At 40.4% G+C, this 25,037-nt stretch overlaps 1 protein-coding gene across 1 annotated transcript in view; it reads left to right on the forward strand.

The window, feature by feature from the left end:
- Positions 1–25,037, forward strand: part of RORB (RAR related orphan receptor B) — a 186,735-nt gene that overhangs the window by 155,767 nt on the left and 5,931 nt on the right. Inside the window, exons 5-8 of the mRNA XM_032805283.2 lie at positions 15,984–16,105; positions 18,902–19,034; positions 22,230–22,337; positions 23,667–23,777. Coding sequence (XP_032661174.1) covers positions 15,984–16,105; positions 18,902–19,034; positions 22,230–22,337; positions 23,667–23,777 — 474 coding nt within the window. The remainder of the gene's footprint in view (positions 1–15,983; positions 16,106–18,901; positions 19,035–22,229; positions 22,338–23,666; positions 23,778–25,037) is intronic.

Here is a 25,037-nt window from a genome sequence, read left to right on the forward strand (position 1 = left end):
AAGGTTTTGGGAGACCAGAGAGGGAGCCAAGTCCTGGAAATCACTTGGCTGGTGGCAGCGATATCAGATCTAAGCTGGTAATTAAGCTTAGAGGGTTCATGCTAGCTTCTCAGTTTATGAACGCTAAGGTTCAAATCTGAGTAGGAAGCTATGACACAAGGCCAGAAGGTTCTATGATGATCATCTAACCTGTCCTCCTGTATAACACAGACCACAGAATTTCACCAAGTGATTTCTGCAGCAAGCACATAACTAGATATCATCTCAATTTAGAGACTTCAATTGACGGATCACATCCCTTGGTACATTGTTACAATGAGCTTTATCTGTAGTCTGAATTTGTTCAGCTTCCAGACATTAGATCTTGTTACACCTTTGCTTTCTAGATTAAAGAGTCCTCTTCTATCAGAAATGCAGCTGTCATTCTCTGAACTCCTGCTAGTTTGTCATTATTTTTCTGGTGCTGAGAAATAATCCCAGCTGGCCTTTTACCAGTGCCATTTAGAGATTATTATTAGTATTATTGTTGTTGTTATTTCTATTGATTTATTGTTCTATAGTATTATATTTTATTTGTATCAAACATGTATGTAGTAATATAGCTGTGCATGACACTTTCCAGAGATATATCTAAATAGACAGGCTCCTTACCATGAAGAGTTTATAGTCTAAAACAGACACATGTACAACATGAAAATAACAGAAAAAGGAAGGAAGTCGGGTGAGGGGACAAAACTAATTAGAGTAATATGATTTGTATGATAGAGAAAGCAAATCTGATATCTCCAGTGGGTCGGGTAGTGCAGAGGCAGAAGACTAGATAGCATAGGAAGTCAATGGTGGAAAGAAGGTTGAGGGAAGTTGCTTTCAAAGATGAAAGCCAACAAGAATTGAGATGTCCTTCCAATCAAAGGAATGGGCATGACAAAAGGCACCAAATGAGAGTGAGAGAGGGATCAAGAGGTTTAGAAGAACGAGCAGAGCATGAATGGGGAGTGACAGAGGATGACAGATAATACATAGGCAGAGTCTTAAAGGAATGATGGAAAGTTTGAACTTTGCATGGATGAAAGTGGAACTAGTGGAGTTACCTGGTCATAGTGATGAGGAAAGAAGATTATTTTATCTGGAACATGATGGACAGATAGAAGAGGTGAGAGCTAAGGATGACAGAGAGGAGGAAGATAGATTTCTTGGCATGAGAGAGCACCATAGCATGAACCTAAGTTTCGGCAATGAGGACAGAGAGAACTTTTACAGAATGGTCTTTTATCTCTCAGCTGCAAGATATGCAGCTTTCCCAAAATTGCCAAACATCTATCTGCCTTTCTTCTGCCATATCTCTTTGAAAAGTCACAACTGTCCTGTCGTCCTCTCTCATTTCTAAGTCCCTGTGGCTATTGCTGATTTCCAGTTTTCTCCCACACATTGAATATCTATATGGCTTGGATTAATGCCTCCTTCTCAGTTGTGTAATGTTAGCTGGCTGTGTCTGGGCTGAGTCTCATTTTGTTATTTCCTCTTCATCTTTCTTACTATAACATTTGGCAAAACACTCAGGAGTCAGAATTGGCAGGAGAGAAACAGAAGTGTGATGCACAAAAGCACTTTGAAGAGACAGGCTGTTGTTTTCTGGCTCCAGTCACACAATATGGATCAGGATTACAAAAGATTATCCCTTGTCTCACAGCAGGGCAGTATTCACTCAGTTCTATCTATCCATCCATTCTGGTTCTTATAGGGCCTCCATCACTGCAGTATCTGAACTTCTGTTAAAAGTACTGCAACTAGGGTGACCAGATAACAAGTGTGAAAAATCAGGATGGGGTGAGGGTGGGGGTGGAGGTAATAGGAGCCCATATAAGAAAAAGCCCCAAATATTGGGACTGTCCCTATAAAATCAGGACATCTGGTCACCCTAACTGCGACATTTCTATCAACTGCACAAGCACCCAGGTGAGTCTGATCGCTCAAGTTTCTGAAAGCAACTATTTCACATAGGGCATGCTCATTGTGTTGACGGATATTAGCAAAGTCATTCCCATGCTTCTGAAACTTGCTACCTAACTCACATCATTCCCTTTTAGCTATTTTAATTCTTCTTTGAACATTGAAATAACATAGGGTGATGGATCTGCAAAGCAAGGGACTACAGTCCCATCAGCTCTCACCCCTCTGTACTTGCCTTTTCCCTGGCCAGGTAAGAGGAAAGGTCCTGAACCAGGAAGTGACCAAGTTCTGTTTGGGGATTGAAAGTGGGAGCTGAATGGCATCAGGGAGCTGCAGAGAAACCCCAGGGACTGTGGACAAAGCTGCATGTGGAATAGCCCTGTGACTGCCAGACGTTACACTGTGTAGGACTTAGGGTGGAGAAGCAGTGGCTGGGCAGGGAGCCAGCATTGAGAGCTCCCAAGAGAAGACACTAGCTGACCCTGTCCTGGAACCCTGCAAGCACCTATTTGCTGGACTTGATTCTGGGCTGGAAAGGGTATCCCAGACACTAGGCCTGCAAAGCCCTGACTTGTGATTGGGCTGCCCAGGGAACCAAACAAGAACTGCTGTTGCTCACTCTGAACTCTGTTTAAGCCTCTCTACCTAGGGTATTTCAAACTTTTCCCTTTCCTGCCAGCCCTAGTAAAATGCCCTTTCCCTTAGCTGTGTGTCCAAGTGCTTACTGGGACATACGAGCGCTAGCACATACAAGCCTAGCTGCTGAAACATCTCCAGCAATTTCCTCCTAGTCATGGTACCCCTTGCACAGTACTGACACTCTAGGAGTTTGGGGTACTGGGCAGCCATAATAATTAAAATATCAGTAGATTTGAAAATACTTATTTGTCACTTAGTCAGTTGTAATTTATGTCAGTCCTTCTGAATCTGCCTGTTTTCTCAAGAAATGATCACCAAGGGCATGTCTACACCGCATCTGGGAACATGCTTCCCAGCTCCAGTAGACAGACAGACTCTAGCTCTACTCGAGCTAGCTCACCAAACTAGCAGTATAGCTGGGGGTAGCATGGGTGGCAGCTTGAGCTAGCCACTCAACGATGTACCCAGGGCTTGGGGGCAGGTTTGTACTCAGGCAGTTAGCCTGAGACGTCATCTGGGCTACACCAGGCACGCTGCTATTTTTAGTGCAGTAGCTTTAGCCGAACTAGAGCATGTCTGTCTACTGGAGTTGGGGAGCACACTCCCAGCTGCAGTATAGACATACTTGAATTGAACTCACTCTGATTACATTATGGCTTCAGCCAGGTACTGCCCAGATGAGGCAGCTTTGCCAATGCTGGTATCTGTAGTGATTTTGCACTGGCCAATTTTGGCGATGCTAGTGCCTGTAACTGTTCCACTGAAACTGATACAAATTATCTTCTTTCTTTATCTGTTTGTTGAGTTTTCCTCTTTTTCTACTGCATCAGCAGTTCTCTAGGATATCACAAGTACTTCAAATAAATCTTGATGGTTTCTCCAGTACCTTTGAGAGTCTCTTTCATCAGTATATGAGCATGGCTCTGAGGGTGGGGTAATGACTCTTGTTTGGTTCCAGCTGTTGTCATCAATTCTTAGGTGAACTGGTTTCCCAGTTGGACAATTGCTTGTAGGTCTGTTATAGGAAAACTGTCATTTCTTTTCCTTTCTTTCATTTGTATTTGAGGTTTTGTAGAAAGTCAAGTCCTTGTTCATCTTCCCACTAGAATCTGTTCTGCGGGAAACCAATATTTCTACTGGTCTGAACTAAAATCCAAAGAAACAGATTTATACTGGCAGCTCACTTTAAGCCTGGCAGCTTCAGCTTTATTTAAGATATTTTCATTGCCTAAAAAGGTCTCATGGTCATGCTGTTATTCTAGGTGTATTTTAGCAAGGAGGTGACTTACTTAAACTAGTCGGTCTTAGTAGAAACTCGAAATTCTTCCCAGTAAAACTGTGGTGAGTTCTCAGGAATCAGAATCTTTGGTATTTGATGTCTCTCTGTGTTTTTGTTTTGTTTTGTTTTGTTTTTTTCAATTTTGAAATTCCTGTGAATTAAGAGTAGAAATCAGTTAACAGCAAATAAGTTTCCATGTCAAGTTCAAGCAGCCATTACCATTTTAAGGCCTGTATAATCAGTCTGGAATGAGTTATATTAGTGTCTGTGTTCTAAGAAATTTAATCAGATAGATACAGAACAAAAATAAAGTTTAATTGATAATTATATGTCGCGTGTTGCCTGGGTCTCTCTAGTATTTCATGATCTTGTATTGGCTCCATCGGTTTTGCATATAGTAAGTAAGTACCTTTTTCTACAGTTGAAAATGATCTACCAAAACTTTTTTTTGACAGAAAATTGAGTTTACAACTGAACAGATTTTTGTTGTGAAAAGTATCTGCTTTCCATGGAAAATCTGGATTTCTGTATGCCCAAAAACCCAAAAGTTTTCAGGTATGGACCAAAACCCACATACTTCAGACCAAAAATGAAATAGTTCAATTTGGAAACACTACTTTTCTGCCTCATAGGAGTTGTAGTTCTGATATCATGTCCCTATTCTCCTTTATGGGCTGTGCTCCCCAGCCAGATTTCATCTCCATGGCTCACTTGATGTACTGCATCAAGAGGAGTGTTGAAACAGATCTTTAATGGCCCACAGCTGGGTGGATGTTACTGGTCCCAGTGAGAATTCGGAAACCCATATGCTTAATGCACAGTAATTTATTTGACAAAGAATCACACAAGTAGTTAAGGATACACAATGCACATCTTTTCCTATAAGCCTTAGCTCCCCACAATCCTCTAGCAAGTTCAAGCATACCAAGCCATACAAAACTCGTGCTCATCACATTCATTCATATCAATCACCACAATTCATAATAATTTGACATCATCTCAACAGTCCCTCACTCAATATCCAATTACCCAAGGCAATTGTGATATTGCACCAATCATGCCAATTGTACCAATATGCCAATTACTGGATCTTTTTGAACTACAGCCTCATCTTACGATTTTTAAAAACATAATCTAACAATTTAATTTTAAAAGTTTTCTGCAAAGCTTGTCTTTTCTTGTATCCTGCTTACATATTTGGTATTTAAAACACAAGCATAGCAGAAATAATACAGTTGTTTTACAAATTTAAAATCCTATTATCATTTAATTTCATTTTATGTTATTACTTGACATACAACATTATACCGAACACACATTTTAGATCTTACGTTTTCTGCAACTTTTTAAAGAATTTTATATTTTTGAACAAGTGTATTTATTTTTTTTACAATTACTACAAGTCTGGTTGATTGTTTTATTGTCACATTAACATTTTTTTTTAATTCCAAATTCCAATTCCTTTTTTTTTTTAATTAAGGTGCCCCATTTAACAGACTGCCCCGACCTCTAGCCACACCCCGAGCTCCCCTGCCCTCTATCCAACCCCCCATGCTTCCTGACCCCTTAACGCTCTGTCTGGAGCACCAGTAGCTGGTGGCACTGCAACCGTGCCACCCGGCTGGAGCCAGCCATGCCACCGTGCAGCACAGAGCACTGGGTCAGGCTGGGCTATGCAGCTGCACTGCCCCAGGAGCTCACAGCCCCGCTGCCCAGAGCATTGCGCTGGTCGTGCAGCATGCTATAGCTGTTGGGGAAGGGGAACAGTGAAGGAGTGGCCGGGGGCTAGCATCCCAGGCCAGGAGCTCAGGGGCCAGGCACGATATGGCCCACAGGCCGTAGTTTGCCCATCTCTGTGCTAAACAATCAGTGAGGCCACTGAGTGATCACAGTTAATCTGAGGAACTGTCCCAGATTAAGGTGTCATTAAAGGAGGTTTTGGAACAAATAAATGGTCATTCTTTAGAACAGAGAGAAGTAAATAGTAGTGTCCAGGGATTTGTACTGGGACCAGTACTGTTAAACATATTTATAAATGATCTGGGGGAAAAAAGGGGGTAAATAGCGAGATGGCAGAATTTGCATATGATACAAAACTACTCAAAATAATTAAGTTCAAAGCAGATTGCAAAAAGTTACAAACAGATTTTACAAAACTGGGTGATTGGGCAAGAAAATGGCAAATGAAAATCAATGTTAATAAATGCAAAATAATGCACATTGGAAAACATTATCCCAGTTATGCAAAATAATGGGGATTCAAATCAGTTGCTACTGTCCAAGAAAGAAATCTTAGAATCATTGTTAATAGTTTTCTGGAAACACCCATCAGAGAGCAGCAGCCATCAAAAAAAAGCTAACAGAATATTGGGAATCATTAGGAAAGTATTTTCTGTTTTATTATGTATCCCTTTCCTATTTTCATATAAATCCAAGGTATGCCCACATCTTCAATAAGATGTATTGAAATTGGAAAAGACACAGAAAAAAAAACAAAAATGATCAGGGGTCTGTAACAACTTCACATGAGAAGATATTAATAAGACTTGGACTCTTCCACTTGGAAAAGAGATGACTAAGGAGGGAATACAATAGAGATCCATAAAGTCATGACTAGTGTCAAGAAAGTAAATAAGAAAGTGTTATTTACTTTTTCTTATAACACAGGAACTAGGGAAACTAAAAAAAGTTAATAAGCAGCTGGTTTAAAATAAAAGGAAATATTTTCTTCACATAGTTAACCTGTGGAACTTCTTGCTGAAGAACGCTGTGAAGGCCAAGACTATAACAAAAAAAAATTTAAAAAGAAAGAACCAAATAAATTTATGGCAGATAGGTCCTAGTGGCTATTAGCCAGGATGGGATGGGTTGGTGTCCCTAGCCTCTGCCAGAAGCTGGAAATGAGCAATAAAAGTGAATCACTTAATGATTGCCGTTCATTCTCTTTGAAGCACCTGGCATTGGCCACTGTCCAAAAACAGGATACTGGGCTAGATGGACCCTTGGTCTGATCTAGTATGGCCATTCTTATATTCTTATATTTGTTCCCTAATAAGGATGATCATTGTATTAAAATTTGAGTAACTTAACAATCTTCTGGCTTATTCTTTGGATAGGGCACAAACTGGTGCAGCAATCACATAGAAAACAAGCCCAGAAGCAACAAAATGAAGCAAACATCACATCATATATCTTGCTTCAATAAAGTCATAGGTTAACCTGCAAAAATATAAGCAAACGAAAAGGAAAGGCTTCTGACCAGGCCTTATAAGTTAGTACATACTGTGCATTCATTTCTGATAATTGTTATGTCTAGTCCATGGGCAAGTATAATTTGATTTGATCAGAATATCTTCACACATTTCCATCCAAAGTGGTTACTAAAACTGCCCTGGGACTCGCCACACACTTAACTGGAAAGACTTCTTTTTATATAAGTTTTATGTTACCTTTACTAAACAGTTATTTACGCATCACCTTGTCCTCTATTTTTCATTGATTTTTCAGTCGTTCCTTCTGGTCTTTTTTTTTTCTGTGTTGATTTTTCCCCCCTGTCCAAATGTTTTTAACTGTTTGCATCAAATTTGCCACCCAGATCTTCTTTTGTATTCACTCAGACATTTGTTTCTTTGGTGTTAACAGGAACTCAGGAGTTTTCATAACTTAGTCTGTTATTAATTTAAAGAGGTTAGTAGAATAGCAAAGAAACAATTAGCAATGTTCAATATAAAGAATCACTTAGCCAAGGCCACCACTCCGGTCATTAAAATTGGAAGGTGGGCTGCAGTTAGGACCATAGGTACTATAGGTTTATTCATTTTTCTTTAATCAATTGTGGGATGCCATTTGCTATCCAGTTTCTGTACTGACTAGTTGGGGAGTTGTAATGACTTTGACATTTTCCTACTACCCCCTCTGCTTTCAAATCCTATAACAGTTCTTCTATATGTGGAACTGCTTCTGCTAGATGAGAATATTGCAGAGTTGGTGGGAAAATGTGTAAAGCCATTTCCACTGCTGCTCCTACGTCTTCACATTCAGATTTCTTTTCTAGCCCAAACCATGGGACATTCCCTCATTCGCTTCTTGTCTGGCAGAGCCACAGCTGTCATAGCCTTGCAGGCCCACTTTCTTAATCCTTCTGAAATAATCCACTCATTCAGTCTCTCTCTTTTTTCCCCACAAACAGCCTCCTGCCAAATTAAGTCTCATTGTACCACATCTACTTCCAATATAGCTTTCTCAGTCATGCTGTTACAAACTACTGTATCTGCTTAAAATTTAGTCTGACTTACTATCCTATTATAATACATGGCAGGTGTATTAACAAGGTCCCTTTTACTTCTTTGCTGTGGAATCCAAACAAAGGAATGGTTTGTTCTCTGTGCACATCCTCCTGCACTGACTGGTTGCCTCTGCTCCTGTGTCAATTAATGCTAGCAACCATTATATGTCTACCAGTTATGTGGGGCTGTAATTTGGCCACTAATATCCAACCTTGGGGACAGGGGTTGCTAAGGGAGAGGCACCTTTACTGAAGTGTAGAAATGCCCTGACAGGGAACCATCACGTCCATCTGAGCTAATTCCTGGAATAACAAACCATGAAGGGTTCCTATGCCTGCTTCCCCGGTCTCACCAGCCTTGGCTCCTGCTTGCAGCATTGACTGTGATCTATCTCTTGCCATCAAATCACTTCAAAGTCTCCAGAGGCTGCCTATCCAAACAAGCCATATCTGCACTCCTTTCCTCAAGTTGTGCCCATATCTGTGCTCACAATAATCCCCCACTAGACACTCCATGTCTCCTACCATACCGTTCTCTGCCTTATCCTATTTCATTGCAACTATCACGTCCCAAGTCAGCATGGTTGGATGGTAGGAGCATGGTTGGAGGCTGCTTGATTACTGTAGGAAGTCTCACCAGCCATTCTCTGAGGACAACTACTTGTTCCACTTACTATCCTTTCTGCTTGATCTAAATCCATCCAAGATATTAAATGTCACCTGTTTCTCCTCAATTCCAGCCAGAGAGCATACCAACAAGAATCTAGTACAATAAGCCATAACAGATTCCCCTTCCTCCTGATGCATCAACAAAACTGATCTCCTTAATTCAGAAGGGGTCAGAAAATATCAGGCTACCTTCGGGATAGCACCGTCTGTGTTATCTTTGATTAACTCTGCCTCAATTTCTGCCAACAATGTTGTTCCTTCTGTAGGGCCAGCATATGCTATTATCAATTCTCTTAAATCTCTAAGATCTAGATGCTTTCTAATCATGTATCCCAGCAGCCAAGACAAACATGTTTTCTTGGTCAAATAACCCAATTGTTTATCCAGTGTCTGTTTTTCAGTTTCAGTCAGAGAATGAATTACTACTTCTTGTATTTGCTGTGAAGGCTGAGGCATTTGCAGTACCAGTACTGGCTGGGTTACCAGAGATCCTGGAAGGGGCTCCGCTTCCTCTTCCACCAGTATATTAATTCTTTCTTCTAAGTTTTGACATATGTTGGTTAAAGCTGGTATCTGCTGAGCTTTAGTTACATTCTGTGCTACAGCAGTTTACAGGTCCCATTTCAGGTTTTCATTTTGCAATTGTAGTTTTTCCAATTCCTGTTCTAAACTTTCTTGCTGACATTCCAAAACATCTCGCTCCTTTACAAGCTTATTCGCACCATGATACACAGCACAGATGACTTGTGCTGATATTCAGGCTTTCTTGGGAGTGTAACCCTTTTTGACACCTCAACAACAAATTGTCCAAACCTTTTCATGCAGTATGGGGACTGCATCACACAGACATGAATTTGACCCCAAACTTTCACCTGCCTGTCTTAGTAAACACTTATCCACCATACCCAGAGGCTTTGAGGCATCCCCCTTGTCTTCTAAGGTAAACCCGCCTTGCTTGCACTTGCGGAACATCATTGGCTTTAAGATGACACTGATGGAACCCTCCGTACTTGTGTGTTTCTCTATCTCGCAATATACTGGTTCCAAGCTGTATTTAACCCCTGTTTCCTTGGCATCAGACAGTGTCTCAAAACAATATTTTAATTTGCCTTGCCAGAATATTCTGGTTCCAAGATATATTTCCCCTGTTTCTCGTCACCATAAAATAGTTTTAAAATGATATATTGTTCCTGTTAGTTTGGCTTACCAATTCAGAAACAACCGACTTTTCCCACTAGCACAGCAAACCACCCTCTGCTACCAATGTTGAAACGAATCTTTAATGGCCCACAGCTGGGTGGATGTTACCAATCCCAGTGAGAATTCGGAAACCCACATGCTTAATGCACAGTAATTTATTTGAGAAAGAATCACGCAAGTAGTTAAGGTTACACAGTGAACATCTTTTCCTATAAGCCTTAGTTCCCCAAGCATAAACCCTTAGTAACTATGTTGGCCTTACACAGTATCCTGATTAGAAAACAAGACAAATATATCTACCAATTCTAGATGGAGACTTCTTTTCTTCTCTTCTTTCCACTTTCAGGTACTTGGTCTGTTAAATGTCCTTCAAAGCACGGTCTAGGTCACCCTGAGGACTTCTGTCTCACAGTCTCGAACCTCTTCAGATGTTAATTGGGGAACTAACTTAACTAATTCACTTTGCTTAGCATTTACACCTTTTTGTTCTCAAAGGAGTCACATGTCCCAGAAATATGCCTCATGGGTGTTTAGCACCAGTTTTCTCTAAATAATATTTTGGAAGGAGGGGCTGCAGAACAGACCCAGACCAAAGATTAATCAATGGTTACCCTCTCATCAATCATTCACTTAAACTCTTAGCATGATGTTATCCAAAAAGGGTGATTTTGTCCCATGTCAGCCTGCACCAAGCCCACCGATTGCATCCTTTTATGTGTTTTTTACCTCGTGAGCTGGTTCTCTGCCGATATATTCCAAAGTTCGGTGTTGAAACACAGATGTCCATTAATCATTCAGGTGCAGTTTCAGCACCTCCAGTGGTTTTCCACATCATTCATCTAATGGTTAGAGAATTCTGCTCCCAGAATCCTCTAGCAAGTTCAGGCATACCAAGCCATACAAAACTCATGCTCATCACATTCATTCATATCAATCACAGCAATTCATAACAATTTGGGACCATCTCAACAAGGGAAACCCAGGGTGAACCATGGGAGATGTAGTCTGACCAAGGAGGCTGGCCTAAAGGGTAGAATGGAAGGATGAAGCCCCCAAACTACAACTCTCATGAGGCACAGTGGCAGCATTATTGTAACTATGTTTATTTTTGGCTAAAATATTTGTTTGATTTTTTTGCCAAAAAGTCTCTCTTTTCCACTAGACCCTTCCTCCCATTTTACAACCAGCTTTGTTTGTTTCATACTGAGCTATCATGTCTGCTATATGAGCATTTTTATTTCTCAGCACTGCTGAAACAGCTGGTTTTTGTCTTTTTGATGGGACACTCCGCCATTACTGGTACAAAGGATAATGAGGTAAGTAGAGGCCTGCACAAACCTACTCTAGATTAAATCCATACATTAAACTCAAACCCTACACCCCAGATCATAAGACAGATATGCCACTTACTGACCTAGCAGGATATTATCTCCAATTCAGCCCCAACATTGCATCAATTGCAGCTCCCCTGACTGACCTGCTAAAAAGCAAAGACACCAAAAATGCCCAGAAAGAGATAATACCCTTAGACTGTTGTGACACGAAGATATTTTGTACTCTTTGCTCTTTTTACCTGAAGTATCTTATGTTGCTTGTCCCTCAGAAAGCCCATACTTTTACTTTTCATCTGTCTCGTCAATAGCTTGTGCAAAACCAATCAGCCCCACACTTGCCATTTTAACCCTAATCCCCTTTTCCTTTTCATGACTGCCATCTCTGAATGCAGGCAAGCAGTCTCCTCTGATGCTTATGCATCTTTCTAATCAGCCAACAGAACTTGCTGTCAGGCTCCTTTCCCTGGAGACCAAGCATATCCTTTCCATAATACACTCAGACTTAGCTAGCCTGCAGCACAAGAATTTCAAGTCTGTCTTTGCACTGGTTCATTCTGGAAGGCAGCATGCAGAGCTGCTGCTACTTCTGCTGGTTCTAGCCCCTAGGTCAGTGGTCCTCAACCTTTTTTGTCTGGTGGGTGCCAGACAACGAGCCGTGGAGGACCATAGCGGCGGACGAGCATCCTCTGAAATTCCGCCGACAAGCGGCAACATCAATAGGCATTGCCACCAAATTGCTACTGACAAGCAGCGGCATCCAGAAGCATCGCCGCCAAAATAACGCCAAAAATCGGCAGCATTTTGGCAGCGACGCCTCTGGATGACACAGCTTGTCGGTGGCATTTCAGCGGATGCTTGTCCACCAGACAGTACATGAGTGCACTTAGACGCCCCGGTGGGTGCCATGGTGCCCATGGGCAATGCGCTGGGGATCCCTGCCCTAGGCCCTCATACACCTAGATGGGTTTTAACATCAGCTCAAGAAACAATTAGTATATGGGAAACAGTTCTGTGTACAGCTGTGTAGAGCTATCGCTCGGATGCCAGCCCCACAAAATATTGAAGAGTATATGAACTGCAGTAGACCAGCTCATCCTAAGTAAATACATAAATAAGAAGTACAAGAATAAGAGAGCAGTGATGCGAGTGGTACCATAGTGGTACTAGCTGTAACAATCAAGTGTATTTCAAGGGAAGTAATGCTAAAGCATGTGTATGTTATTTTCACATTGTTCACCTTCAATGTGCCTCATTCTGACTGAAAAACAATAAGCTATCTCCTCTACCGGCTATGCGGTAATATGGTCTTTTATTTTCTTTATATCAAGAATATGAATAATTCTTGCTTCATGTAAAGAAAGGTGGAGGGTGGGGTAGGAAGAATCAATGAAAACTGCAAGCAAGGATCTGGAGTCAGTAGAAAGGAAATGAATATACGAGCCCTGAGAGCATGGGGCTAAAACATGGTTTGCAACATAGTCTGGAAAAATGCAATGCAAGTTAAAATCATTTTCCGTTGTCAGATATTTTGATTTAAAAAAACGTAAAAGTTCCTATGACTGCACTTCAGTTCCATCTGGTTAAATCCGCCTCAGTGTAAACACTTCCTTCAGCTTGAGCTTAATTTCTGCAGTCAGGTTTGCTATGGTTTAGTATGTCTCCAGCAAACATCATATGCTACATTCTCATTACCTTAATATTAATGTATTCAATGTTATATTTTAATGACATCAAAGGCTGAACATATATCCATAGGAGTTAGGAAAGTTCAGAGTTCAGGCTGAAACTCCCTCCTTAACTCACTCCCGTTACAGCCAGACATTGCTGGAGTTTAAATTCAGTGATTGATCTTTTAGCCTGGACTGCATGATCTGCTGCAACATAGAGATATATTTGAGTGAGTTAATAATGATTAAATGGAAGCCTGCTAGTTTTTAGTGATAACTCCATTTGGGATTCTTTTTAACCATAAGCTAAAGAATTTTTACGTGGTAGTGCTTTGAGATTATTTATGAGCAGAGCAATCTTTCAGATTTGTGTTTTATAATTATTCTAATTTTGGTTTTATTTTTAAGAAAAAATAGATCATTTTCTGGGGGTAAAAACTGAGGTTTGGTGTTCATAAAATTGTTTTCTTTTAATCACTTTTTTTTAAAAAAAATCAACCTTCTCTGATTCCCTTAAGAGAGAGGAAGAGACAATAAAATCTTTAGCGCTTGCCACACCTTTAGCAAATAATTTTCAGTCGTGAAAAATGCCCTGGAGATTTTGAGAGGCATATTTTATAAATCCCTATTTTCATAGTCTTGCTTCAGCTAAGTTAACGTAATTTTAACATGAAACCAGAAATCTGGGGCAAATTTTTCCCTGTCTTACACTGCATACTGCCCAGTGGTTGGACAGAACTGGGCCTCCTTGTTCATGGAGCTATTTTTTCCATGTGGCATGTAGGAATCTTTTAGCATCTTGTTTAAGTGTGTGTGTGTGTGTGTGTGTGTGTAAAATACAAGCACATATATTATGCATAAGTATTATACATATTATATACGCACGCATTTATATATTTTACATAATGGTCAAACTACTTATTAACTCTCCATTTAAAAGTGGTTTAGAAAGAGTTAAATGATTAGTAAATGTTATAAATATATTATAGATATGAGTAAGTAATTCTAGTCTGGTTTATTTTTAAGTATAATTTATATTAGATTAATTCATTATTGATCCTGACCAATGAGTATGTGAAATTTTTTCTAACATCTTGGTTGTACAGCAACAACAAATGGACTATGCAATTTCTTGGGAAATGATAAATGTTCTTGTGTTGAATTCTGCTTTGAACCAGTGTAAACCCACAGTAATTCAGCTGAAGTCAGTGAAGTAACTCTGAATTACACATGTAAATAAGAGGAAAAAAAAAATTCTACTCAATTATAATTTGAGTTTGGAGATTGAATTAACCTGAAATATTTAAAGTGAGCCTGCTAGGCTTTATCTAAGTTCTGGGTAAAACAAGTCAATTTTCATGTGGCTTCCTTCTAAAACTGTAAATGGGATCCACCTCCTTTCCCCCAGAACACTACCTGAACAAGCCAGGACATGGTCTGCTTTAACCCACTCCACAGCTGCTAGGCACCCAGATCACTTCATGCTAGTAAAACTACTGCTTTTGCCATGAGAGATTTAAGTGGAGGAAAGTATCAGAGGGGTAGCCGTGTTAGTCTGGATCTGTAAAAGCAGCAGAGAATCCTGTGGGAGGAAAGTGGTTTCCCTTCCACTCACAGTATGTACAAGAGATGGGTGCCTTGAGACCTGCCGTTAGTCTGCATGAAGATTTTAGCCCAAGTCTCTGACTTATCTGGTGTGGTTCTCTTACTTTCCTGTGTCTTCTCTACTCCCTTCCCAGGCTTTTCTTTTTCATCCCTTTCTCCCAGCATGACCAGATAGGTTATTTGTGTGACAAAACAGAGCAGCCTGGTACCCTGGGATAAACGTTCCACCTCTCCATCCTGGACAATAACATGGTATAGACCCTGCGCAGTCACTAATGTGCCCTTTTGTTGTTCTTACTAGAGCTGAGTAAAAGATTGTGGCTGCAACTCTTTTTCACAGCAACATACAAATTCATGTTGACCAAATCATATTTGTGAATTCATACTGATTTTGGGAATTGCTTCCATTTGAAAAAAGGAAGCCTCAAAATGAAATTGCTTTGATTTTGGGATTAGAGTCACAGGGGGAGTTAAGCACCATTCAGAAAGTGGTTGTAGCATCACTACTCCCTATCCCCTAACAACCCAGTGGTTAGGATGCTCACCTGTTAAATGAGAGACCTAGGTTCAAATCTTTGCTTCAGAGCAGGAACTTGAACCCAAATCTCCTCCCTTCCTTATGAGTGTGCTAGCCATCAAACCATTGAGATGTGGGGTCTCTCTTAATATCTCCAGTTGCAGTTGTTCCAAAATAATTATATATTAATTGGGCCAGAGAGAGAATGAGAAAATGACTCTGTTGCCTGGTGGTTAGGGAACTCATCTGAAAGGGACAACACCTGGATTCCAGTCCCTGCTCCAGTGAATAATTAATTATTTAGACAAAGTGGAACAGCTGCAACATGAGAGATTGAGTGTGATGTAGGCAATGATGAAGAAGCTATCCTCCGACGCCCAGGTCTGGCTGCAGCACCTTGAATGTACTGCCTCTGTCTGAGGAATACATTGTCATTTGTGTATGAAGTTTTGCTGCTGCTGCTCCATTTCAAAATCCATTTGAAAATACCATCCTGGGTTTCTAAAAATGTGTGCCTATCCAGATACAGATAAAACTTGCATTTCCAATTTTAACTGGGTGTATTTTCACCCAAAGGCTTGCTATTTTTAATTTTGTAATCCACAACCAAGCAAATTTCCTATGGTTTTGGATTTAATAAGGAACATTTCCACAGTGTGAACAATACCTAGATAAATACGAAAACATTTCACATTGATAAATGTGATAATGTCCAGTCTCCTCTGCCATAAAATATATTGTAATCTACTGATTATCCCTCCCAGTGTTGATATCTTCAAAATTTTGCTATTGCAGATTACTATTCATTGTGACTTTCTGCTTTCCCCTCATTTCTTAGATCGAATTGCACAGAATATCATTAAGTCTCATTTGGAGACATGTCAATACACAATGGATGAACTACACCAGCTAGCATGGCAGACCCACACATATGAAGAAATTAAAGTATACCAGAGCAAGGTACAATACCCTACCACTCCTTCTCTTCCTTCGCCTTCCCCGGCAGTTCAGTGCAGTATATTTGGCAAGGACTTGTTGATCAATACCAAGTTAAAGTTTTAAACCTTTGGGTGGGAAATAGCAGTTTGATATTAGAAGAACTTGGCAACTGAAGATGTGAGAATGGCATTTTAAAATAGAAATAATAGCTTATTGGTGTGTTCGCTACTAGCATAATGTCAGGGCAAAGGAAATGATGATAAAATCAGCCTCCCATATTAATAATTTGTTTCTATGGGCCTGATCTTTTCCCAAAACTTCACTTGATTTTAATGGGAGCAGGATTGGACTCCATATGTTGGAAGAGTTTTTTTCAAAACAGAAGATAGATTTGTTTAACATATTTATGACAACTGTTAAAGCTGTCCCCATTTTCATGTGGAAAAATGAATGTTTTTTATTGCACGGAAAGTAAATCTTCATCACCTGTCGACAGTATAGTAGATAATACAGAATTTAACACACTCTGTAAAGTGTGGTAATACTGTTGAAAAATGGCTGTAAAAATGACTTCATTTGGTTGTATATTTATTCTCCCCCTATGATTCCTACATCAAATTCGTTCAGAATATTTCTCCCTCTTACAGCTCTTCAAATTCAGCCTAAGAAGTGGAAATCAAGCTGAGTTCTTCTGTTTTTTTCATTTACACCAATAGCAATGATTCAGCAATCAGAATTTAGACAAAGCAGAATAGAGTTCAGTTTGCTCTGTTAGCTCCCCAGTGATAACAGTTGAAACTCACCTGTGGCAGATGTAGTCCAAAGATACACTTGCGTGCGCATATGCACACACACAAAGGTGATAAATTGAACAAGAAGGTCCCAATTTTGTGCAGTCCTTGTTCTGACTGTAATTACACTTCAGTGGTTTTGAAAAGGTTTTTGAACCTAGCAGAAATGTTCAACAAGGTGACTAAATAGCATTAGTCTATTTCCTTTGCTAGCAATATATTTGCATATTTACATTGCCTAGTTGTCATTAATTTATATCTATCTGTAGAAAGAGATAGATATAGATATAGGCTAGATTCACAAAAGGACATTTTTAAGCCTATAATTTGTTATTGAGAGAGAAATCTTTAGAGACTATCCTTCTGCGATAAATCTGCTTTGCTGCAATCTGCCACACTTGGCCTTGGTTTACTTCCACTTGTGGTTCCTGATCTGGTAGACAATCTCAGAATTTTCCTATCAGAGCAGGACCCTTTAGATGAGCTTACACAAAACAGTTGGGTGGTAGAAGACCTCTCTCATAATATTTGGTAGGGTACTTCCTCCCCTGGATGTGGGAGCCCCCCTCAAATTCAACTCCCCCCTCCACCTGAGGAATAGAAGGCATTTGAACAGCGGCCTGTCATCTCTCTGGTGTGTGCTCTAAACAGTAGGCTATAGGATATTCTGATGTAGGGCTTCTTCAGTCTCTCATGCTGAAGCTGTTCCACTGTGGATAAACAATTTAAAAAGTCATTAGAGCAGGGGGACTGGATCCTGGGTCTCACTCTTGATTACTCTAACCAGCAGGCTACAGAGTCATTCTAATGCTTTTACCCTATCTCTCCTTTCTGCCCCCATGATTCCTTCATTATGCATCCACAGTTCAATAGCTTTGAAAGAGGAGACTGAGAATCTCAAACAGAGGGAAGCTCCTATCTCCAAGAGAGGGGCAGGGCTTAGCACACATCATTGGGCTAGGCCCCTCCCATTGGCTAGCTTAGTCAAGAATTCCACTCTGAGGCACCTAATTCACCCTGTTGATTATATAGGGAGCCTAACTGCTGAACTTGGGCTTTGTGAACCCCAGGGATTTTCTAGGCACCTGAAAGATAGGTGTGGCAACGTTCAACATCACCTCTCCTCTGTTACTTTTTTTAATCCAGCCCATATATATATTACACAAAAAACTATGTTTAAACATTACTAAGGTTGCCAAGTCAAGCACTCAAAAGTTAGGAAATGCCAGCTTTAAGTCTGTACAATCTTAATTCACCTCCCTCCCTTGTGTGTCTGAATTACGCTACAGTCTTTACCTACATGCTCAAATACGATTTTTTTTCTATGGGAGCTTGACAGATCCAGTCACAGAATGACAGTGCTTTCTAAATGAGCATCTGTTCAATATTTTCTTTTCTCCTCCTTATTCAATGTACAGCCCCATATCTTGTTTACTGCACTCTAGCCAAACCTTGTTCTGAAAAGAGAACTATTAATTTCTTCATGAGCTTTTCTATGGTTCTCATCACTATAGTCTCAGAGGGCTTCACATATATGAATGAATTTATTTTCACAACATCCCTGTCAGGTGAGGGGGTGTTATCCCCATTGTATGGATGGGGAACTGAGGCACAGAAAGATTGTCAAAAGCTCAGATATCAAGTCCTTCCTCCAAAGCAGGGAGGCACTGGAGCTTTTCAAAAAAATTTTACGTGAGCAAAACAATGTATTTGTCACTAGCTTTGTTCTTGTAAAAGGGTGACATGATTTGGCTGAATTTTTCGAAAAAAAATTTCAGTAAGAAGCAGACACTCAGCTTGGAAAATTTCAGCCCAAAAAGTTAAAGTTTAGCAAAGTTATAAGCAACTGAAAATAGGGTCTTATAATGAGAAGAGTCGGGCAACCTTGACTGGAAGTGGCACTACCAGCTCTGTCTATTATAAAATCTAAATTACACACTTTGTGTGACACAGCATTGTGTTGTTTTGCCTCTGAACATTATGTTTGCTTACTGCTTTATTTTTTATTGCATGTTTCCTTTGGAAGACAAGAGAAGCATTGTGGCAACAGTGTGCCATCCAGATCACTCATGCTATTCAGTACGTAGTGGAGTTTGCAAAGCGGATAACAGGCTTCATGGAGCTCTGTCAAAATGATCAAATTCTACTCCTTAAATCAGGTGAGTGGTTTAGTCAGTCATTCTCTCTTTAGATAACCTTACCTCTCCCCATCACAACCTTCCCTCCCACACACGTAAACCCTACATGATCTTCTGCGTTAATAACATTCATTTCTTCAGATCCCATTCCCTCTAAAGGCAATTATGCTTTTCATTTACAGAAAAACTTTCTGTTAATTGCAGAAGCCACAATCCCCAGTTTGACATGTAGTGTAAAGTATTATTGAGTTGAGCTGGCTGAATCACCCAACTGCTGCCCCTAAAACCGCCACTTGATTTTAGCGAATCAAATCCATCTAACTGGGCCCTGCCTCTCTGGTTAACTCTAATCATTTTTAATGATGCTACAGCAATACCGGTAATCTTATGTCAGTACTTAGTAAGAGAAATCCCTGCTGGCAATAATTAATACTGGAGTGAGCGTGGTTGGATTGTGGCAGCATGCATTGACACCGTTGTGTGTGTGCATTGTGTTGTGTGGAGGGAGGGGTAGTTTTTCTGTCATGTCACACAGCAATTCCTGCCCTTCTTTCAGAATAATCGTTTTAAGATGCACTCTGATGACATTTAGTTATCAGGAATTGTGACCTTGCAATAACTTCATGTCACTCAATAGGACAAAATGGTATTATCAAACAAGCTGCTACTGGTTATTAACTGCATTACCCTGTACTATCCTGGTCCCTGGATCTGGCAGAGGCTGGGATGTAGCATGAGGCAGCTTCTTTGAGCTAGAGAAGTGCTTTGTGTCCTTCAATAGAGAACTCTCAGGCAATTCTGAAAGAGATAGTGCGATCCAGTCTTTGCTCAGAAGGATGTGGCTGTAATATGGGACCGAGATGCAAACTGCAGAAAAATAAGAAGACCTGTAGGGCTCCAACAGGAATACAGAAGATCCCCTGGGAAAGAAGGATCTTAGCATGAGAATAATTAATAATATTGTTATAAACATTCCAGCTTCTGAATTAAAGAACCTTATTCATTTGGCTGGTAAAGCAAAAGAAACATAGTGCTTCAAAAAAAGGTTCAATGACATTTGGACATAAAATGTATTGTAAGAGAACCCCAGTTAGCTGCAGAGTGTATAAACTGCTAAGGTTTTACTGCCCCTCATGCTGCTAATATTGAGCAGAGCTAGCCAGAATTCTGGGATTTTTCCCACAGTTTCCTATAAAAATCCCCCTTTCAATTTTTCCTGTGAGGAAATTCTGGTTTCCCTGTGGTAGAGTTTAAAAATGTGACAAAGTGTTATTTTTCCCCTCACATTCCACACCCTCTGACTGTTTCCCCTCTTTTTCCATTATGAGAAAGAGAAGGAAACCTACGTTTCACACTTTCTTACAGTTTTCCAGCTGAACACATCATGGAAACAGTGTGGAAAAGTGAGGGGAGGGGGAACTTTTTACATTTAAAAGTAGAACTTCCACTTTCAAGCTAATTTACTCTCAGAAAACACTTTGTTACAGTTTTCAAACCAGCAAACATTGGAAAACTATCAGAAAGTGTGAAAACCCCCATAATAGTTTTTCTAAATGAAAAAACTTAAAAAATTGCAGAAAAAAATTGGAGTGTTTTCCTAATTTTTTTCTTTTCATAGAAAAATTTGGGGATGCTTTTTCAAAACCTTTCACTGTAAAAAAAAAATTAATGAAACCCTTTAAAAAACAACTTTTAATCAGAAAATGTTTGACCAGCTCTACTACTGAAATTAGGGATAGCAAGGCAATTTGCACAGTCCTTAGCAAAAGTGGAGCCCTAAACTTCAGGGAAATGGGACTGGATCGTGAATTGCTTCCCTCTCTGGTCAGTCCCAGAGGCAGAGATTGGAGGGTAAATTATCTCCTACTCAGATCCCACAGCCACAGAGGAGATCTTGCTGTTTTGTGAGTAACCAATTCAGCCGGCCCCAAGGATCATCAAATGTGTAGGTTGTGTTGTGTTTGGGTGTGATTCATAATGGGGAGAGATGCTGCAATACTCCATATTGCAGCACTTAACATTTAGGTACAGCTGGGCAAATAATGGATTTTTCAGTTCGCTGACATTTCTGAAAATCAAAAAATTAAAAAAATTGTGAAAAATATTAGTGCATCAAAAAATTCTATTTCAGGTCAAAGGAAACAAAATCTGAAAATGGATTTTTTTTTACTGGCACTTGTGAAGGTAGTGGTGGTGGAAGAAACCACCATTGCAACTTTTAGCCTAGTGCTTAGAGTACTCATCTGGGATGGGAAACCCTGTGTTCAACTCCACTTCTGCCTGATATAAAGAAGGGATTTTAACAGGGATGTGCTCCAGCCACTGGGCTATGGTATATTATGGGATAGGGCTCTCTAAATCTCTCTTGTTGAAGTTGATTAGCTGTTTACAAATAATTAAATATGAACTGGTGTTACAGGAATGGAGCCTGGGAATCAAAGTGGAACAGCTTCAACAAGAGAGACTGAGAGATGCCTGTTCTACAATATCCCATAGCCCTGGGATGAGGGCATTTTTTCTGGGAGATGGAAAACCCAAGTTCAAATCCCTGTGCCACACTAGGTAGAGGTGGAAATTGAACCAGTGTCTCCAATGCCCTGGGGGAGGGCTAAAGGTCATAAGGAGGGGGCACAACATCGTCCTTCTGCTGTTTTGTGTGAGTTTCAACATGCTCTGAGCACGTCTACCAGATCGATACCCCAGATAGGTGGGGGAATACCTAGGTTTTTAATCTCATCTGGGGTTTAGGCATGAGTTAGACACCAAACTGCTGTGCAGTGTCAGGGTTTAGGCAGGTGTGCACATACCCCGCTGCTGACATTTAGGCACCCGGGGGACTTCAGTAGTGGAAACTTAGGCACCTAGGCCCAGATCTACAAAGATATTTAGGCTCCTAACTTCTACTGAAACCAGTGGAAGTTAGAAATGTGAATACCTCTGTGGATCTGGGTCTTAGGGATGTTAGGCACCTACAGGGTTAGGGGGCTGCTGAGCAGGGTGTTGTGAATGCCAGTGACACATAATATTGGACTTAGGTGCTTAAGGCCCCTCCTCCCACCCCGTAAATCCCACCATTTGTGCCCAAGGTTGTTTCTGTTCATTGGTATTTTGCTAAGAAACTGTTCTGAAATTTAATACATTCTGCTTTCAAAAGTGCCTTAAAACATCCCAGGAATGAAGCATGTGTAGTTTTCATACTCTTTTCTTGTCCAACAGGCTGCTTGGAAGTGGTTTTGGTGAGAATGTGCCGTGCCTTCAACCCACTCAACAACACTGTTCTGTTTGAAGGAAAGTATGGAGGAATGCAAATGTTCAAAGCTTTGGGTAGGTTTGCCTTTTTTATTTTCAGCCATTACAAATTCTGGAGTGAGTGGGAGATTTACCTTTCTAAATGTAATCACCCTCCCAACAAAAAGTCATTAGCAGCTTTTGAATCCTTTACCTTTAGCACTGAAGAACAGGGAACTGCCATTTAAGCTAACAAGAAGTAACTCCATTAGCTGCTAGCAGTAGCAGGCTGATTTCCTTTAGTAGAAAAGGAGCAATGGGAGGTTTGCAAGATACACTTTGGCAGTGTGCCACATAAGGACTGAGTAAAATATGAATGAAGATTTCAGAATTTGGCCTATAATGATCCCAACCTCATTTGTGCTTGACATTTGCACTGGTGCATAATATCAGCTAAAATGGTTTCAAACCTGAAACCTGTGTGGAAGGAAGGTGAATGTTGCAGAAGGGGTAAGTGGATGAAGTCGATTTTTGGCTTGGTGGCTTAGGTAGATGGATGGATGCATGGATCCCACAAAGGTCATGAGGGGGCACCAAGGGGTTATCCAGAATACTCTGAACCTTGAGAAGAATTCAGGCACAGCTCAGGTTCATTCTGATTTGTTTGGTAGAGCAACTGTTTCATTCCTCATCACTATATGTAACATGCTCGATGACTGCTACCTTGCTCATAGTGTTACCTTATAAATGATGTCAGTGTTCTGGTTGAAAGAATAATTAACCTGTTAACCATTCAGCAATTAGGACCAAAGCCAATGAAGGTTTCGATATTGGTAGTATTTAGTATATATTTAGCTCACTGCTTATATATACACATCATATATAAACATTCCATGTATGTTTAGCTGATTTTCTTTGTCCTACAGCATGTTTTTCTCCAAACTTCTAAGAAGGCTATCTTATCTTGCTATCTGATGGGATGTTGTAGGAGATGACTGTTCCGTATTAGTCAGATTCCTTTTGTAGATGTCATTTTAGTTTCAAAAACAAGATTATTTTCACAACGAGAAAAAATTCTTGGCTAACATCTCTGAATGACATTGCAAAAGACATTTTTTTTTCTTGATTTTTCTTTGGAGTTTTCAGAGGCAGAGTGTTTTACACTTTTTACTGGGATTCACTGAAAGTTTTAGTGATATACAACTTCAAATGCTACTTTTTAAAATAGCCTCACTTTCCATGCGAGTGCAAATTCAGTAGCCAGTTAAAGTGTTCGCTAAGCAAAACACTTGCTCACTCACTTGCACTCTTTCTTTCTCTCGCTCAGATGCACACACACACTTGACATCAAAAGAAGCAGCTTTTCAAGGCATTCTAAAGAGCTGATAAATTTCTAGCATTGACTTTGTTCTTTGTGATCTGTAGGTTCTGATGATCTGGTGAATGAAGCGTTTGACTTTGCAAAGAATTTATGTTCCTTACAGCTGACTGAGGAAGAGATTGCATTGTTTTCATCTGCTGTTCTGATATCACCAGGTAGTTATCTCCAAGTATTTTGATGAATCCTCTTTTTCACTGCATCCTTGTTCATATATTTTTTTTTTTGCCAGCTGTTGTTCCTACTCAAACTGGCACATTAAGTAATTGAAGAATTGTCTGGATAATTCCCGGAAGTTTTCTTTAATGCATTATATCAACAGCAGTTAACCTACTGGAAATAGGCTCAGAACAAAATATGGCTACCCCAGCCTAAACAGCCACAGGTAGGCAGATTTATGACCTGCCTGTTATCCAGAACATTCTGGCCAGCTGTTCAGAACCTGAATTGAATGATAGAAAAATAATGCTGGATCTGAGCCAAGTATTGTCTCTTCAACATTCAACAGCACCATCATAAAATGAAGGAAGAAAAATAGGAACACTAGGAAGAGATAAGGGGGCCAGATTGTGTGTGATAGGCGTAGGTACCGATTGCAAGTGAGGCAGAACAGCATTTCCCCAGGTGGACCTCTGAAAGATATTGTGCCTCAGGGAAGCATAGTCCTTCTTGAATTCCAGGAAGCACAGGGCCTCAGCTCTTTCCTTCCCACTCTGAGGTAGCAGGCACTCTCATGGTTGGCACAAAGGAGCTTGCTCTGCCTTTGGTAGAGTATAGGGATGGCAGGAACTGTGACTGTCTTCTCATGTGGGATTATTATTATTAGGGTTGGAAGGGACCTCAGAATATCATCTAGTCCAAACCCTTCCTCAAAGCAGGATCAATTCCCAATTAAATCCCCAAATGGCCCCCTCAGGAATTGAATTCACAACCCTGGGTTTAGCAGGCCAATGCTCAAACCACTGAGCTATCCCTCCCCTGGATGGGAGCAAGCAGGGTAAGGGCTTTCCCCATACTGCACACCTGTACAAGGGCCAGTCAGAAATATGTTTATTGTCATGGGAATATGCTCATTTGAACAAAATACCCATAGTTACACATGTGTGTTTGAGAACACACTGGCTGCATGAATGTTGATGGAAAAGCAGAAAAAATGGGGTTTGGACCATAGGTGATTGGATCAGATCACAAGCTGAATCTAGTGGACAAGTTCACAGTTCGGTGTGGGATTTTTAAAAAGCACCTTAGGGAAAAGCACTTGTCCACTGAAAGTTAATAGGTATTGTGCGCCTAACTCCTTCACACAAATTCCCCCTACACACACACACACACACACAAAATTCACACAGTTCTGCTCCTGGCCTCCTGTAGGTTGCTCTGCCCTTTGTCACATCTGTGGAGGAGATTAATTTAGATAA

The sequence above is a fragment of the Chelonoidis abingdonii genome, chromosome 6 (genome assembly GCF_003597395.2).
Source record: "Chelonoidis abingdonii isolate Lonesome George chromosome 6, CheloAbing_2.0, whole genome shotgun sequence".
Taxonomy (NCBI): domain Eukaryota; kingdom Metazoa; phylum Chordata; order Testudines; family Testudinidae; genus Chelonoidis; species Chelonoidis abingdonii.